This window comes from Eublepharis macularius, chromosome 5 (genome assembly GCF_028583425.1).
Source record: "Eublepharis macularius isolate TG4126 chromosome 5, MPM_Emac_v1.0, whole genome shotgun sequence".
NCBI classification, from domain to species: Eukaryota; Metazoa; Chordata; class Lepidosauria; order Squamata; family Eublepharidae; genus Eublepharis; species Eublepharis macularius.
Genome location: NC_072794.1, coordinates 125,151,771 through 125,165,640, shown reverse-complemented (window position 1 = coordinate 125,165,640; position 13,870 = coordinate 125,151,771). Strand labels below are relative to the sequence as shown.

General features: G+C 46.1%; 1 protein-coding gene across 5 annotated transcripts in view; it reads right to left on the bottom strand.

The window, feature by feature from the left end:
- MAGI3 (membrane associated guanylate kinase, WW and PDZ domain containing 3) overlaps nucleotides 1-13,870 on the bottom strand; it is a 381,198-nt gene that overhangs the window by 144,540 nt on the left and 222,788 nt on the right. For all 5 annotated transcript variants that reach the window (XM_054979846.1, XM_054979847.1, XM_054979849.1 and 2 more), the window contains 2 exons: nucleotides 9,171-9,779; nucleotides 5,837-5,883 (listed from right to left, as the gene is read on the bottom strand). In XM_054979846.1, the coding sequence (XP_054835821.1) occupies nucleotides 5,837-5,883; nucleotides 9,171-9,779 (656 nt within the window). The remainder of the gene's footprint in view (nucleotides 1-5,836; nucleotides 5,884-9,170; nucleotides 9,780-13,870) is intronic.

The following is a 13,870-nucleotide window of genomic DNA, read 5'->3' as shown; positions in this document are numbered from 1 at the left end:
TATCGGGGAGGAACGATCCGCCAAGCCGTTAGGTGCAGCTTCCTGGGATCGTGGTGGACCAGGCTCCCGTTTAGGAGAAGGTCTTGCCGAGGGGGCAGACTCACATATGTCCGTTGGGACATCCGCAGGAGCTTCGGGAACCAAACCTGCCGTGGCCAGAAGGGGGCCACCAGGATGCAGTCCGTCCCGTCCTCCTCTATCTTGCACAGGACCCTGGGAATCAAGGGGAATGGAGGAAACATGTAGTGCAAGCCCTGCGTCCACGTAAACTGGAAGGCATCCCCAATAGAGAGGGGGTCGCTCCCTGCCCTGGAACAGAACGTGTGGGCCTTGGTGGTCGCCACGGTGGCGAACACGTCTATCACTGGATGACCCCACATCTGGAAGATCGGCCCAACGCACTCTACGTTCAGTTCCCACTTGTGGTCCAGCAAAGGGACCCTGCTGAGGGCATCTGCCCGGGCATTGTCTGACCCAGCCACGTGTATAGCACGGAGCGATACGCCGTTCCTGATAGCCCACTGCCAAGTGAGCGTGGCTTCCCGGCACAGGGCCATGGACACTGTGCCCCCCTGCTGATTCACGTAGTACATGGTAGTCGTGTTGTCCGTCTGCACCAACACCTGACGATTTCTCAGCAGCGCTGTAAGAGACACAAGTGCGAAACGAATGGCCCTTAGTTCAAGCACATTGATATGGAGGGTCTTTTCCCTCTCAGACCAGACATCCTGCACAGACACATCACCACAGTAAGCCCCCCATCCCAACAGAGAGGCATCAGTGGTAACCGTGACGTCATGGTGCTGATACCCAAAGGGGGTCCCTCTAAACAAGTTGTCATCAGACAGCCACCAGTCCAAGGAGGAGAGGATGACCCTTGGGACAGAGAATTTGAGGGACGGAGGGTGTAGCAGAGCATCGTACCTCCGCACAAACCAGTTCTGAAGCGGGCGCATACGCAGCCTAGCAAAAGGCACCACAGAGGTAGCCGCTGCCATATGCCCTAGTAAGCATTGGATAGTGCGCACAGACTGGAATCGGTTCCTTTTAAACATGGACACCAGACCCCTTAGGGACCGAGCCCTCTCCAAGGGGAGCAGAGCCTTACCCTCCACAGAGTCTAAGAGTGCGCCAATGTAGGACACCTTGCAGCTGGGCACCAGTTTGGATTTCTCCAAGTTCACCAGGAGCCCCAGGCGTTGGCAAGTGCTAAGTACCAAGCCAATGTCCTGCACCAGCCTAGACTCCGATTCAGCCACGATGAGCCAGTCATCGAGGTACGGAAAGATGGTACAGCCTTCTTCCCGTAGGAAGGAAACCACAGGGGCCACACATTTAGTGAACACTCGTGGGGCAGTGGACAGGCCAAAGGGGAGCACCTTATACCGGAAAACCCTTTGCCGGTAAACAAAGCTCAGGTATTTCCTGTGCTCCTTCCGTATGCCCACGTGAAAGTATGCGTCCTTTAAGTCAAGAACCGCAAACCAATCTCCCTGTTTCAGCAAGGCGATCACAGCCGCTAACGTAACCATTTTGAATTTGGTCACCTTGAGGAAGGCATTAAGGCCCCTCAGATCTAAAATGGGACGTAAGCCCCCATCCTTCTTGGGGACCAAGAAGAACCTAGAGAAGAATCCCTTTACAGAGTCCTCATAGGGCAATTCTTCCACAGCACCCTTGGCCAAGAGCGACACGATCTCCGCATCCAGCTCGGCCATAGTGTTATTGACAGCTGTCAGGGGTGAACTGCATCTAGGCAGCTCAACGAACTCCAGCCCGTATCCCAGTTCAACAATAGTTAAGACCCATGAGTCAGATGTTATTGACTCCCACTCAGAGAGGAGTGGACTCAGTCTGTCCGAAAAGTTCGGGGATACGGCTGGTGTGACCCGTCAGTACTGCCTCCCAGCGCCCTGCTGATCTCTCTGCTGGGCCGGTTGTTGTGCCGGACGAGGCTTGAAGTGCCGACGCCTCCTTTGCTGTTGTGCGGGAGGGTAAGGCCGCTGCTGGTAGGCAGGATACTGGTGGTAGCCCAGCCGCTGCTGTTGGTATCTGCCCTGGTAATGGTAAGGGCCGGACCGGGGAGCGTACCGTGGCCTGGAGGAGGGCTTGTCCGCAGGAGCCAGACCCAAGGACCGCACCGTCTGCCTGTCCTCTTTTTTCTTTTTCAGGGTCTCGCCGGTGGACTTGGAGAACAGCGAGTCCCCCTCAAAGGGCATGCTCTCCACCCTGGAATGCACCTCCTGAGACAGGGCGGTCGACCGCAACCAGGAGTGGCGCCTGAGGACCACCGCCGAAGCCATCCCTCTAGCAGCAGTGTCAGCAGCGTGGCTCCCAGCATTCATTTGCTGTTTAGACAGCCGGACAGCCTCTGTTTGCAGCAGGGACACCACAGCCTTCTGCTCAGGTGGGAGGTCCCGGGTATAGGACGCCAACTTTTCCCAGAGGTACAGCTGGTACCCTGCCATGATGGTCTGGTAGTTGGCAATCCTCAGACCCAGCCAAGAGACAATGTACTGGCGCCTGCCCATGGCATCCAGCTTCTTGCCCTCTTTATCGGCAAGCACCGAGGAGTGACCCGACCGTCGGGGGTTGAATTCCTCCGTGACCAAGGAGGAAGGTGGAGGGTGCTTCACCAACGCCGGCCAGGTGCCCTGCTTGATCTTGCAAAGCTGTTCAATCCTCTTAGATGTTGGAGGCTGATCACAGGGCACCTTCCACACCTTCTCCACGATCTCCTCAATACCCTCGAGCATGGGGAAGCCAACGGACGCCGGATTATCCCCGTAGATTCGTTTGAGGAGCTTGTCCTTGGTCTGGGGGACTGCCGAAGAGATGTCCATCTCGAGGGCCTGGGCCATCCTAGCCATCTGGTCAGCATAGATGCGGAGGTCCTCGAACGGGGAGCCCGTAGATGGCACCAGATCCTCAGCCGGCGATGGTTCAGACCAGGATTCCGACTGGTAGTCGGCCAGGCTCTCAACTTCTCCCTCCTCGGATCCGAGCTGGGAGTCCTCACCCTGGACTGGAGGGGGGAACCACGTCCGCCTCGATGTCGATGGCCCCGGTTCCGACTCGGTGAACCCAGCAGGTGCCCCTTCCCACTGGCAACGGTATGGCGAGGGGAGATAGGAGGCTTGACGATGCCGGGATGCAGTGGATCGGGCCGATCGAATGCTGTCCCCGGAACGGCGCCGCTCACGACCGACTGCAGGTGGAGACGGACGGACAGGAGATGGACGGCTCCGACGAGGAGACGGGCTCGGTTCCAGCCTCGGCGACCGAAGGGCAGGTGATGGTTGGCTCCGACGGTGTGGGCTCGGCTCCGGCCCCGACGAGAACTCTGCGGGCACCGTCTCGAAGGCCATCGGATCCGGCACCGGCACGGAGATATCCTCTGGTTCGGGGGAACCCAGATGAGGGGAAGGCGTGTGAGGAAGCACGATGACCTCCTCCTGAGGAGCGGGATGCGGCGACCGATGATGTTTAGTCTTCTTCTTCTTCTTTGCCGGTTCCGAAGAACTCGGAACCGACGCGCTCCTCGCCTTCGAAGGGGACCTCGGCTTCGACCTCTTAGACTTTATCGGAATCGATCCGGTCGTCGGTTCCGATCGGGGACTCGGTACCAGGATCCTCGGTTCCGATGTCGGTCTCGGATCCGACCTGGTGGATGACGCGCTACGGGGCGGCCGCACCGGTCCCTGCGCTGGAGAGGCCGCTCTCGACGCCGAGGCACTCGGGGGACGCGGTTTCGACCCCGACCTCGCGGAGGCCACTGAGCCAGCTCTTGATTGCCGTTCGGCAGAGGGGCTAGGGCCGGCCTTGGACGGAGGTAACGGGGTTCCCTCTGACATGACCTTCTGCCACAGCGAAGAATTTAGCCAGGCCTTGCGATCCTGCCGGGCCTTGCTGGTGAAACCCTGGCAGATCCTACAGGCCGAGACATTGTGGGTCTCCCCCAAGCAAAAAAGGCACAAATCATGGCCATCGGATTTGGCCATTTTAGTGTGGCATTGCAGGCAATGCTTGAAGAGAGCCGTAGAGGCCATCTCCAGAGGCACGCGAAAGAAGGGTCAAAGACAGTCCGAGTCAAATTACCGAGTCCACGTCAAAGTCCAAAGCGAGATCCGAAGAATAGTCGAGGTCACGAAGTCCGAAGTCAAAAGCCAAGCAATCAGTTAGAGAAAGCACGAAGCACAAAAAACACAGAGCAACGAAGCTCACGTTCTCTCCAAGCGGCGGCAAGAAGAGAACTGAGGGAAGGGGCCGTTGGTCGCTGGAGGATCACGTGACCGTTTGGGCGGGAAAACGGTCGCTGAGGCGCGCGACAAACGGCCCCTTCGGAGCCATGGAAGCTCTAGAAAATTCTCCGGCGGCTGGCCTGAGCCTGCGCAGTCCCCATGTGTGGAGGCACAGAAGAACGAAGATGAATTACTTGTTCTTTAAGATTTTTCTGCAAAAGTAAGGAAATGTATGTAGGTCTGTCTAAGTTTAAATGGAAGTGAATACCCTCTATTAGACAGTTTAAATGGAAGTGAATACCCTCTATCAAATACTATTCTTAAAAATAACTCTTTGATGCTTCTTGCCTGGGTAATTTCTGAGCAGGTGCAATTGCATTTGATCAGCTTGAAGGATCTGAATTTTGTTAAATTCAATCTATTTTTTCACTGGATGAGTATGTTGCCGAGAGGGGTAACTATTAGAAAGGTGTGGTCATGAAAATTATGGAAAAACCCTGACTATTCAATCAGGCTGCTTGAGGAGAACAGTGCCATTTCTTATTCTGTCCTGAAACCTCCATAAAAAGAAATACTTTAACTGAAAACTATGAATTTGTGGAAAGGGTAATTAATTTTAATATTACATTTGCCAGTTTGCACACAAATTTTATTTCAAAAAGAAGTGCAGTAAGGAGTAACAGAAAATACAGAGTGATAAGATATCGTTTCCCAAACTCTTACGTGGTCTAATCATGGAGGAAATATGAGCCAGTATATATTCTTAGGTTACATAGCTGTACTAAAATACAGATACATATTTTATAAATGTACCTGGGAACATTCCCAATGGTTCACAGTAGTAGTGTTTACTCACTGAAGAGTTCAGCTCATCGCTAATCCTGAGAAAAATTGTTCTGGCAATGATACAATTGCTTTAAGCTTTGTCCTTAAATGACACAAATTGTTTAGCACAAAATCCCCCTTCCTTCTCTTATGCTATAGCTTTTGATACTCCCATCTCACCTCTAAGGGGAAACAGACAACAAGCCACTAAACAATTTGCATTAGGTAGGACAAAGGAAGGCAAGTCACTGATACAAGCAAATCAACAGTTTTTCCTTTGCTGTCTGCCCTAAAAAACAGCAATTTGCTACAATAGAGCTGAGGAAATAAGTAAACTTACTCATCCTCTCAAACTGACCTTAGAAGGACTGAGATCAGATATTTGTATCTAATTCAGTAAAGGTTTAAGACCATATATTTTATTTATTTAATTTAAAAACTGAAGAAAAATAACTCACAACCACAACATCTCTTCATCCATGGACCAGCAAAATTAATACATTACAATTACTAGATGACTGAAAAAAAATCAGTTAATACAAAGATCTCCTTCCAGAAATTGCTAAGAAACCAATCACAGATACTTTTTTCACTGCCCATGCTTAAGTGGTAATCAGAACAAAATCTCTTTCAGAGAAGCTGACAAGAGGATTAATTAAAAAGTTCAGTAGGAGTCCTTAGGTACCCATACAAATTTGTCTGCTGAAAATTTCTCTTTCCTCCCTGAACAACAAATGCAGTCAGTTTCAGAAACCCTTATGAATACTTACATTATCAATACTCATGACATCAAAAGATTTAGCAGGTGAGGAAGGGCCTAAAATAGAGAATAAACATTAATATAACTCATCATACCACTATACTTTCTACATTTCATTAAATTCTGTTCTCTAAAATTTATGGGATATGGCTTTGTATGACAACAAAAACAACATCTGCACCCCACTCCTAGCGGTGAACAAGGTCAGCGTTATTTATTATTAAACCCACAATACAGCAGGGGAGCTGGGGCTGAGAGGAGTGGCTTACCCAAGGCCACCAGCAGAGCTCATGGCAGTAGGAGGATTCCAGCCAGCAGAGTGCGGATTTGCATTCAAATCACTTAACCACTAAGTGGGGAAAGCTCTTTTCAACTGCGAGTTATCTTGAAACACTGTATTCCCATTGTATCAAGTCCAGTGGCATATTATATATGATTGTAAAAATTAATTTAATAAAGAAAAATCTGTTAATTCATTTAACTCCTGATAGAAACTCATGCTGCTACAGAAATCATAATGATTTACCATGCAGCAAAACTAGATTGCCCAATGAGGCAGAAGAAGATTGCAAAATACAGATCTGTGAGGACGTGGTTTAACAGCATTTCAGCCATAGGTAATGCCAACTTACTGGAAGCTTCATAGGTAACGATTAACATAAAAAATGTGCACCTCTAATGTATGGAATGATAAAGAGCTTGTTTTGTTGGCACTCTTTCAGTTTGTTCTAATAAACTGAGAAAGAAATACAATCATATACATAGATTTTCAATTACCTCTGTATTTTTGTCATTCTGTAGAATAAATAATAAGACTTTTTTTTTGCACCCTGGACTACTCAGTAATTATCTGGCATATTTGTGGAACAGTTCTTTAATACATAAATTTCTAATATTGAAGGACAACTTAACAAGTAGAAATACATGTTTTTACTTGGACCCTCCCTGCTCCCAAAGAAAACAATATTAAACACTGGTTCTAGGCTGAATTATACTAAATGGGTAACCAGAGCTCCTTCCTTACTTGTGTGTGTGAGAGAGAAACTAAGCTCATTGTCAGGAAAGCTCAATCATAGCTATCTATATGTTCTTAGAAGACTCAAAATCTTAGTACACTTAGCGGGCTATATACAAAGTAGTATTATATTGTATGGTTTAGGCATTTTGGTCAGGATTGCACAGGGATGAGTGACCTCATCATATTTCTTGTTTAATAGTCCTATTCAACAAGAAGCTACCACTAGACATGGGCACGAACAGCATTACAAACGGAAAAAACCCACAAACAGCCCGTTCGTCTGTTCATGAACAAGCCGTTCAACCCTTATTTGTTGCCTTCATTAGCCGTTCGTCAAGCCAGACAGTCCGGCACCTGTAATCAATTCCCTTGGCTATGGGAGGCAGGGACTGACCTCTGTCTGACCTCCTTCTGGCTTTCCTTCTGGCTTTAACCCTTCAAAGTACTTCCAGCAGAGTCTCGTTTTTGCCACTGTGAAAAGAATATTACAGTAAAGGAGGGAACCCATGGGTCATGCCTTTCCCGGGATTCAATCTCTCTGAAACTTGGGCGGTCTTTGGAGGACAGTGAGGACTATGTCCCTTGCAAATTTGGTGCATATTGGACATTGAGAAGGTCAGTTTGTAACCTCAAAGTAGCTTCCAGCAGAGAGTCCCGTTTTTGCTACAGTCAAGAGAAAATGACAACAAAGGGGGAGACCCATGCATCATGCTTTTCCCAAGATGCAATCTCTCTAAAACTTAGGGGGTCTTCGGAGAACAGTGAGGACTATGTCCCCTGCAAATTTGGTGGGTACTGGACATTGGAAAGGTCAGTTTGTAACCACTCAAAGTAGCTGCCTTCCAGCAGGCAGTCCCGTTTTTGCCACTGTGAAGAGAAAATGACAGCGGGGGGGGGAACACATGGATCATGCCTTTCCTGGGGTGCAATCTGTCTGAAACTTGGGGGGTCTTCGGAGGGCAAATTTGGTGGGTATTGGACATTGGGAAGGTCAGTTTGTTTAAAGGGCCCTGCCCCTTGCACGTGGCAGGAAAGGGTCCTTTAAACTATCAGCTGGTCGGCGGCAGGGGGGGAATCCCCCCTGCCACCGGCCATCTGATAGTTTAAAGGGATCTTTAAAGGACCACGAACAATGAACAACGAACATGTCTGTGAACAGGGTCATGTTCGTTACTGTTCGTTGTTCGATCCCCAGTTAACAGACCTGGAGAAGTTGAGAATATGGAGAACATTGCCTTAGAACTTTGAAAAAACAATGCGTAACATCCACTTTGGGGGGGGGGGGAATCTATTTTTTTTCTTCTTTTTCTTTTCTTCAATAAAAAGACAAACTGTTTGTTGTTCATGGATGGCAATGAATAACGAACAGCTTGTTTGGGGTTTCCCCCCCATTCATGCCCATGTCTAGCTACTACAGGTAAGCACTTCATAATATAAATACAGTGTCCATTAATGAAATCATACAACAAGCTTATTTCATAATTGACCCTTTGAGAAGAGGAATTTAAAGAAAAATAAAAACAGCTGATGAATACAAATGAACAAAAACCCTCATAAGCTAGAACCCTTAACTGGCAGTGGTCAAAGATTAATCTTTGGTATAAGCATGCTAATGATCTGTAGGTGTGTGGACAAATATCATAGATCATATAAGTATGAGTGACAATTATGACACATAAATAAATGAAAAAACATCACAACCCAAATGACACCACTTACAGCAACTTTATCTGGAAGGATACTTCTATATCATCCAGAGGAGTTAGCTGTGTTAGTCTGTAGTGGCAAAACAGTAAAGAGTCCGGTAGCACCTTTAAGACCAACTTTACTGCTGCATAAGCTTTCGAGAATCACAGTTTTCATCAGATGCATCTGAGAACTGTGGTTCTCGAAAGCTTATGCTACAGTAAAGTTGGTTAGTCTTAAAGGTGCTACTGGACTCTATACTATTTTTCTATATCATCCGTAAGAGTAAAAATGCAGACAGCACTGTAGAATGCAGAATTCATGTTTACACGTCTACATAATGGGATGGCTTAAGACTAAGTTTTCCTAATGAAGGGGGTGTGGTATTTTCCTGTATTTCCTGCTGTAGACCCCTATTTGTCTCTCATGCTGTTCCTGAAGGTCCTCCTTCCCTGGGAACAGCATTTCAGGGAGATCAGTGGGCTGTACCAGGGAAGGCAGGAATGTTCTGTTCCATTCATTGAAGTGCCTTGTGTGAGAAGACTATTTAGTCTGGATCCAACCCAACATGTTAAGAGCAGCATAAAGAGGCATTTTGTAAAAATTTACATTTTAAAATACATAAAATGTTTTTACCCACCTCCCCTTAAGATAAGAAGCGGCACTTCAGCTCCAATTGGAAACTGCTTTAGCACTTCTACCACCTGGAGATGTGTCAAGTTTTGCACATTCTGATGATAAATCTCTTTAATAATATCTCCTTTTTGAAGACCATGACACCACTGGCTGTCTAAAATCATCTTCACCTTCTGCCCTGCAGGGCTGTCAGCTATTGCAAATCCAAACCCTTTTGGGCCTTTGATTAGAGGGATTGTAACCAGTTCTGCCTGAGAGCATCCTGAAGAAGACACTGAGGCCCTCTGTTCACCAAGGTCCGTTGAAGGGCCATTTAGACGACCATTGACCAAAATATGTCCTGGTTTTCCATTCTGGTCCAAAACCACTGTTCCAGGTATTAACTCTTGATTGATTGTACAAGTATCTCCTTTTAATATTGGCTGACCATTTAAGACAGGAGTAGCAGTAACGATGTCTACAACACGGTCCTCATTTTCATCAGGAAGTGGGTATCCGCGACACAAAGTCATATTCACATACTGGTTGACAGGAACTAATTGAAACATCTGGACAACATCAGCATGGGTGTGACCAAGGACACAAGCACCATTTATGTCTACAATGACATCTCCTATAGAAAGTGAATAGGACAACATTAATATAAATAAAATCATTTCTATCCTTTAGAATGATCAGTATCTTTTTATTAATCTCACCAAGGAAAACCCCTGGGATCATCTCAGTGTAATACTATCAGAGATTGTGCTATTTCCTCATGTACATATGTTACAAAAAGAAGGATTTCCTATTGCATTTAATCTGTATTTTGGCTCTGTTAAGAACATATAACTCTAAATATATAAATCTGAAGCAGATTAAGAGAATCGCTATCCCATATGCTGTAGTTCATTGTATATACCAGTCTAACCCAATCCAAATAAATCAGATTGCTCCTCTGGTACTAGATTGGCAGAGCCTCTTATATTAAAGTGTTTCATGTTGACATACCTTATTAAAAATTCTGTCTTAGAAGAAAACAGATCAAGTATGTAGCATGTGAACTTTCAACTACACAGAAAGAAAGTCAGCCTGCATTAGACTCAACAAATTTGCCAAATCACATTCCACATTGATGATGGACAAGCTTATAACCACCACTCTCGGTAATCAACTTATTGGAATCTAAACAACTTATTTTATCTATGACTCGTTACAGTGTAAATGTTCACAATTCTTTTGATTTAAAGATGTGAAACATCTTCTCAGTATGACAGAGAAAAAAAAGGTATATAGGGAACTATAGAGTAGGGAAAAAACCCTTTAGGAACAAAAAATTAGAGCAACACCCTTCTAACTAAAGCTGAAAGCAAAGTCCATATCTCAACTGAAACATCACTGTGAAGAATGACTCATGCAAAATGTTCCCTTGCTGCTGTGTTTGCAGCAGTCAAAAGATAAACGAGAGAGAATGTATTTGCCCCACCCCTCAAGACACAGTCAGAGTAGCAATCGCTGTGTAGCTGAGAGGAGGATCAGGAAGACAAGTGCCTGACTAGGGCTCTAGAAGATTCCAGAGACTGCTCTGAACACATACAAAACTCACATGTATGAGAAAGCACAGAAATTACAAAGAACTGACTAAAATTACTCACCATGAACAAAGAGACCAGAATTAACCTATAAGGCCAAATTAACCTACATGCCCCATATGTAAGGCTAAGTAAATACAGGCTTATCATGGCAGAAGAGTTTACAGATTCAGCTATAAAGAAATACTAAAACCAGCAATTTTCCTAAATAATCAAAATGTATCTAAAATTGAGTGTGCTCCCATCAGGTTTATGTTGTTGTCATCTTTTAACATTTAGTATTTTGCTTTTGGCAACAATCGCAGGAAAGATGTAGATGTAATTTAATTTTTAACTCATATACCAAAGTTTTTCTTGGTTTTAGCATATATGTATATTATGAATGAAGAAAATTCAGTGAGAAGAGCAGTTCTAGGGATCTGACAGGTATTTCGAGATTAAAAACAGAAACAATTTCACTTTTTTAAAAAAGTAGCAGTGGAACACATATCTGAAACATGCATTGCTTGGAAACTGATTGCATAGATATTGCACAAATGTGTTTGCAAACTTAGTGCTGGCAAGCATATTTTTGTATCTGGCAAGAACGTATGCCCTTCTCTGGAGTCTGGAGAAGGATGGGAGCTCTCCATGACCCTGTGCTGACCTCAGAGAGGCTCAGAATGAAGGAAGCCATCTTGCTACTTTGTGAAGGTCTCTGAGGCTCAGCACAAGAAAGAGACTCCACTCCGCTATCCAGGTTAGAGTGCCTGCTAAGCAAAGTGTAGTATTCAAGTTGAGGCCCTCCCTCTTCCTCACCAGGGTCTGAGTTTTGCCTGACTACCATGGCAGTGGAAATTTTTGAATTTGTCCTCTACAAATTATTTTACTGTTCTCCAAAATGTATTTCAAGATTAATATTAAAATACAATAGAAGACATTTGGGAATGTGGTAGTTGTCCTCCTGGCTTTCCAGTGAGGCTGTAAAACAGAATAACTCTACAGAACATTTTGGGCACTATGAGTCTGGACCCAACAAAATATAGGCACAGGGATTTAAAAAAAAGTTTTAATGGATTTTATTTATTTAATGTTTTTAACATATTTAACTACATGATTTTATATAGATTTGTTTTACTGTTACCTGCCTTGGGTCTTGACTTGGTCAGGAAAAGGGTGGGTATATAAATATTTCAAATAAATAAGTAAAATGACTGAAGACATAGAAAAATTATTAATAAAGTCCCACATAAACATTTTTACAACGCCAGAACAATGCTCTACAACGCCGGTGTTATGTCATGCACAACTAAGATAAACTAGTAACTAAATTTAGAAAATCCTGGAGGAATTTGCAGCAGCTGTGATCTACCCTAATCTTAGATTGGAGCCCTCAAAGCCAAAAGAATGGAAGACTGAAAGAGCAAATTACATTAGTTCTAAATCTACTTCAGTCTCTTAAATAATAAAGAATGCAGACGGCCAACATACTTGAATGTTGGAAGTAGTTAATTACCATTATTATGACTTTATGTCAGCTCAATGCAGAGCAGAAGGAAATTAACAGTGCAATACTTAACAGCCTTCTATGGCCATGATTTAAGTCTGTTTAGAATTGCACTGTAAAACTAGCAGCTGATTTGTTTCATATAATCAACATCTGGAAAACAAGAGTAAAAATCTTCAATAAATAATAATCTATGAAACATAGTTTATTTGTACAGAACAGATATGATGGGCAGTGTAATTCTGAGGGGGAGGGGAAAAGGGCCCTGGAAGCTGACTTAGAAGTTACAATGGGATATCCTGGACTTATGTCAATGTAACCCCTCCCCCATGCTGCTCTGCCCAAGTCCCATACTGGTGTCTGGTGCCTGACCGTGGCAGCTGGGCACGGGCATAAGCAGGGTGTAAATCATTGCACCAGCAGGCTGATGGGAAGGACACGTGTTAGTCTACTCCCTAAACTGTTCTGGGCATGGGACATAAAGTTATGCCACAAAAATTAACAGTGTAGCCCATAGGTATCCATTGTAGGGGAAAAAGTCACCTCCCCAGTCCCCAGCCCCACCCAAATGGCCTAGTGGAGCACAGGATGTCGACAATTGCTGCGACCAATTTGCTTGTGCCTTGCAGTGGCTGAGCCCCCTCCATGACAGGCAATCAGTCCCCACCAACCCTACATAACCTCCAGCTGGGACACCAATGAACCCAGGTAAGTGGGGACGCAGCCAGAGGTGCCTAAGAGCTCTCTGCCATGAGGACTTAGAGTGTGAGGCAGGAGAGAGTGTGCAGGAGGGACTTTTCTGAAACCAGGGTGTATCTTGAACTCACACCCCCGGAGGAGAGCTAAGTCCAAAATTTCTGACTAACAGCCACCACCCAAGTTGCCTTACAAGTTACCTGTCTCCTGAGTCCAGGCTTGGGGAGGAGTAAGGGTGCATTAACAGGCAAGAAGGGGGCTGATGAGCCAGCTGCTCCAGCTTGCCTGTTCACACTGGCCTACCCCCTGCCACCTCTGGTGTCCCCCCAATGCTGACCTCTGCAGTCAAGGGGCGCTGGTGGGAGGAGTTGGGCATGGCCCATGTCTGCCAAAGAAGCAGTCACCTAGGCAGTCATGCTCAACACAGCTGTTTTGGTGGGGAGGGCTTCTAGTAGCCCATGGCAGGTCTCTGTTCAAATTCCCTTGAAGAAGATTCCCCCCTCAGGCAGGGGGCAGCCACAGGTTGGAGTGAGTAGATACTCTTGTAACTCCCCTGTGATGGCAGGCGCAAAACCCGTTGACTGTTTTCCTTATAAGATCAGAGGTCCAAGCAGCCACGGGATCAAAACATCCAAATACAGATGAGGAGCACTTTTTCACTGAATGGTCATCCACCATCTGGTTGCTGGCAACACCCTTGATGATGGAGCCACCGCTGCTGCTCACGGCCATGGACATCCTCTGAGAATGTGGCAGACCTGGCCATGGCTTTGCGAGGCCAAGCCCCTTCATGCAGATTACAACTCATCAGGGAGGCTGAGGATAGCTATTTCAGTCCCCAGTGTTCCTTCTCAGCTGCTATTTGAGCCTAGCTCAAGGATCTGTTCCCCAGGCAACCTGCGACTCAACCTCGCTCCTGAGTGGTAGCACAGAAAACAGGATGGGATATGG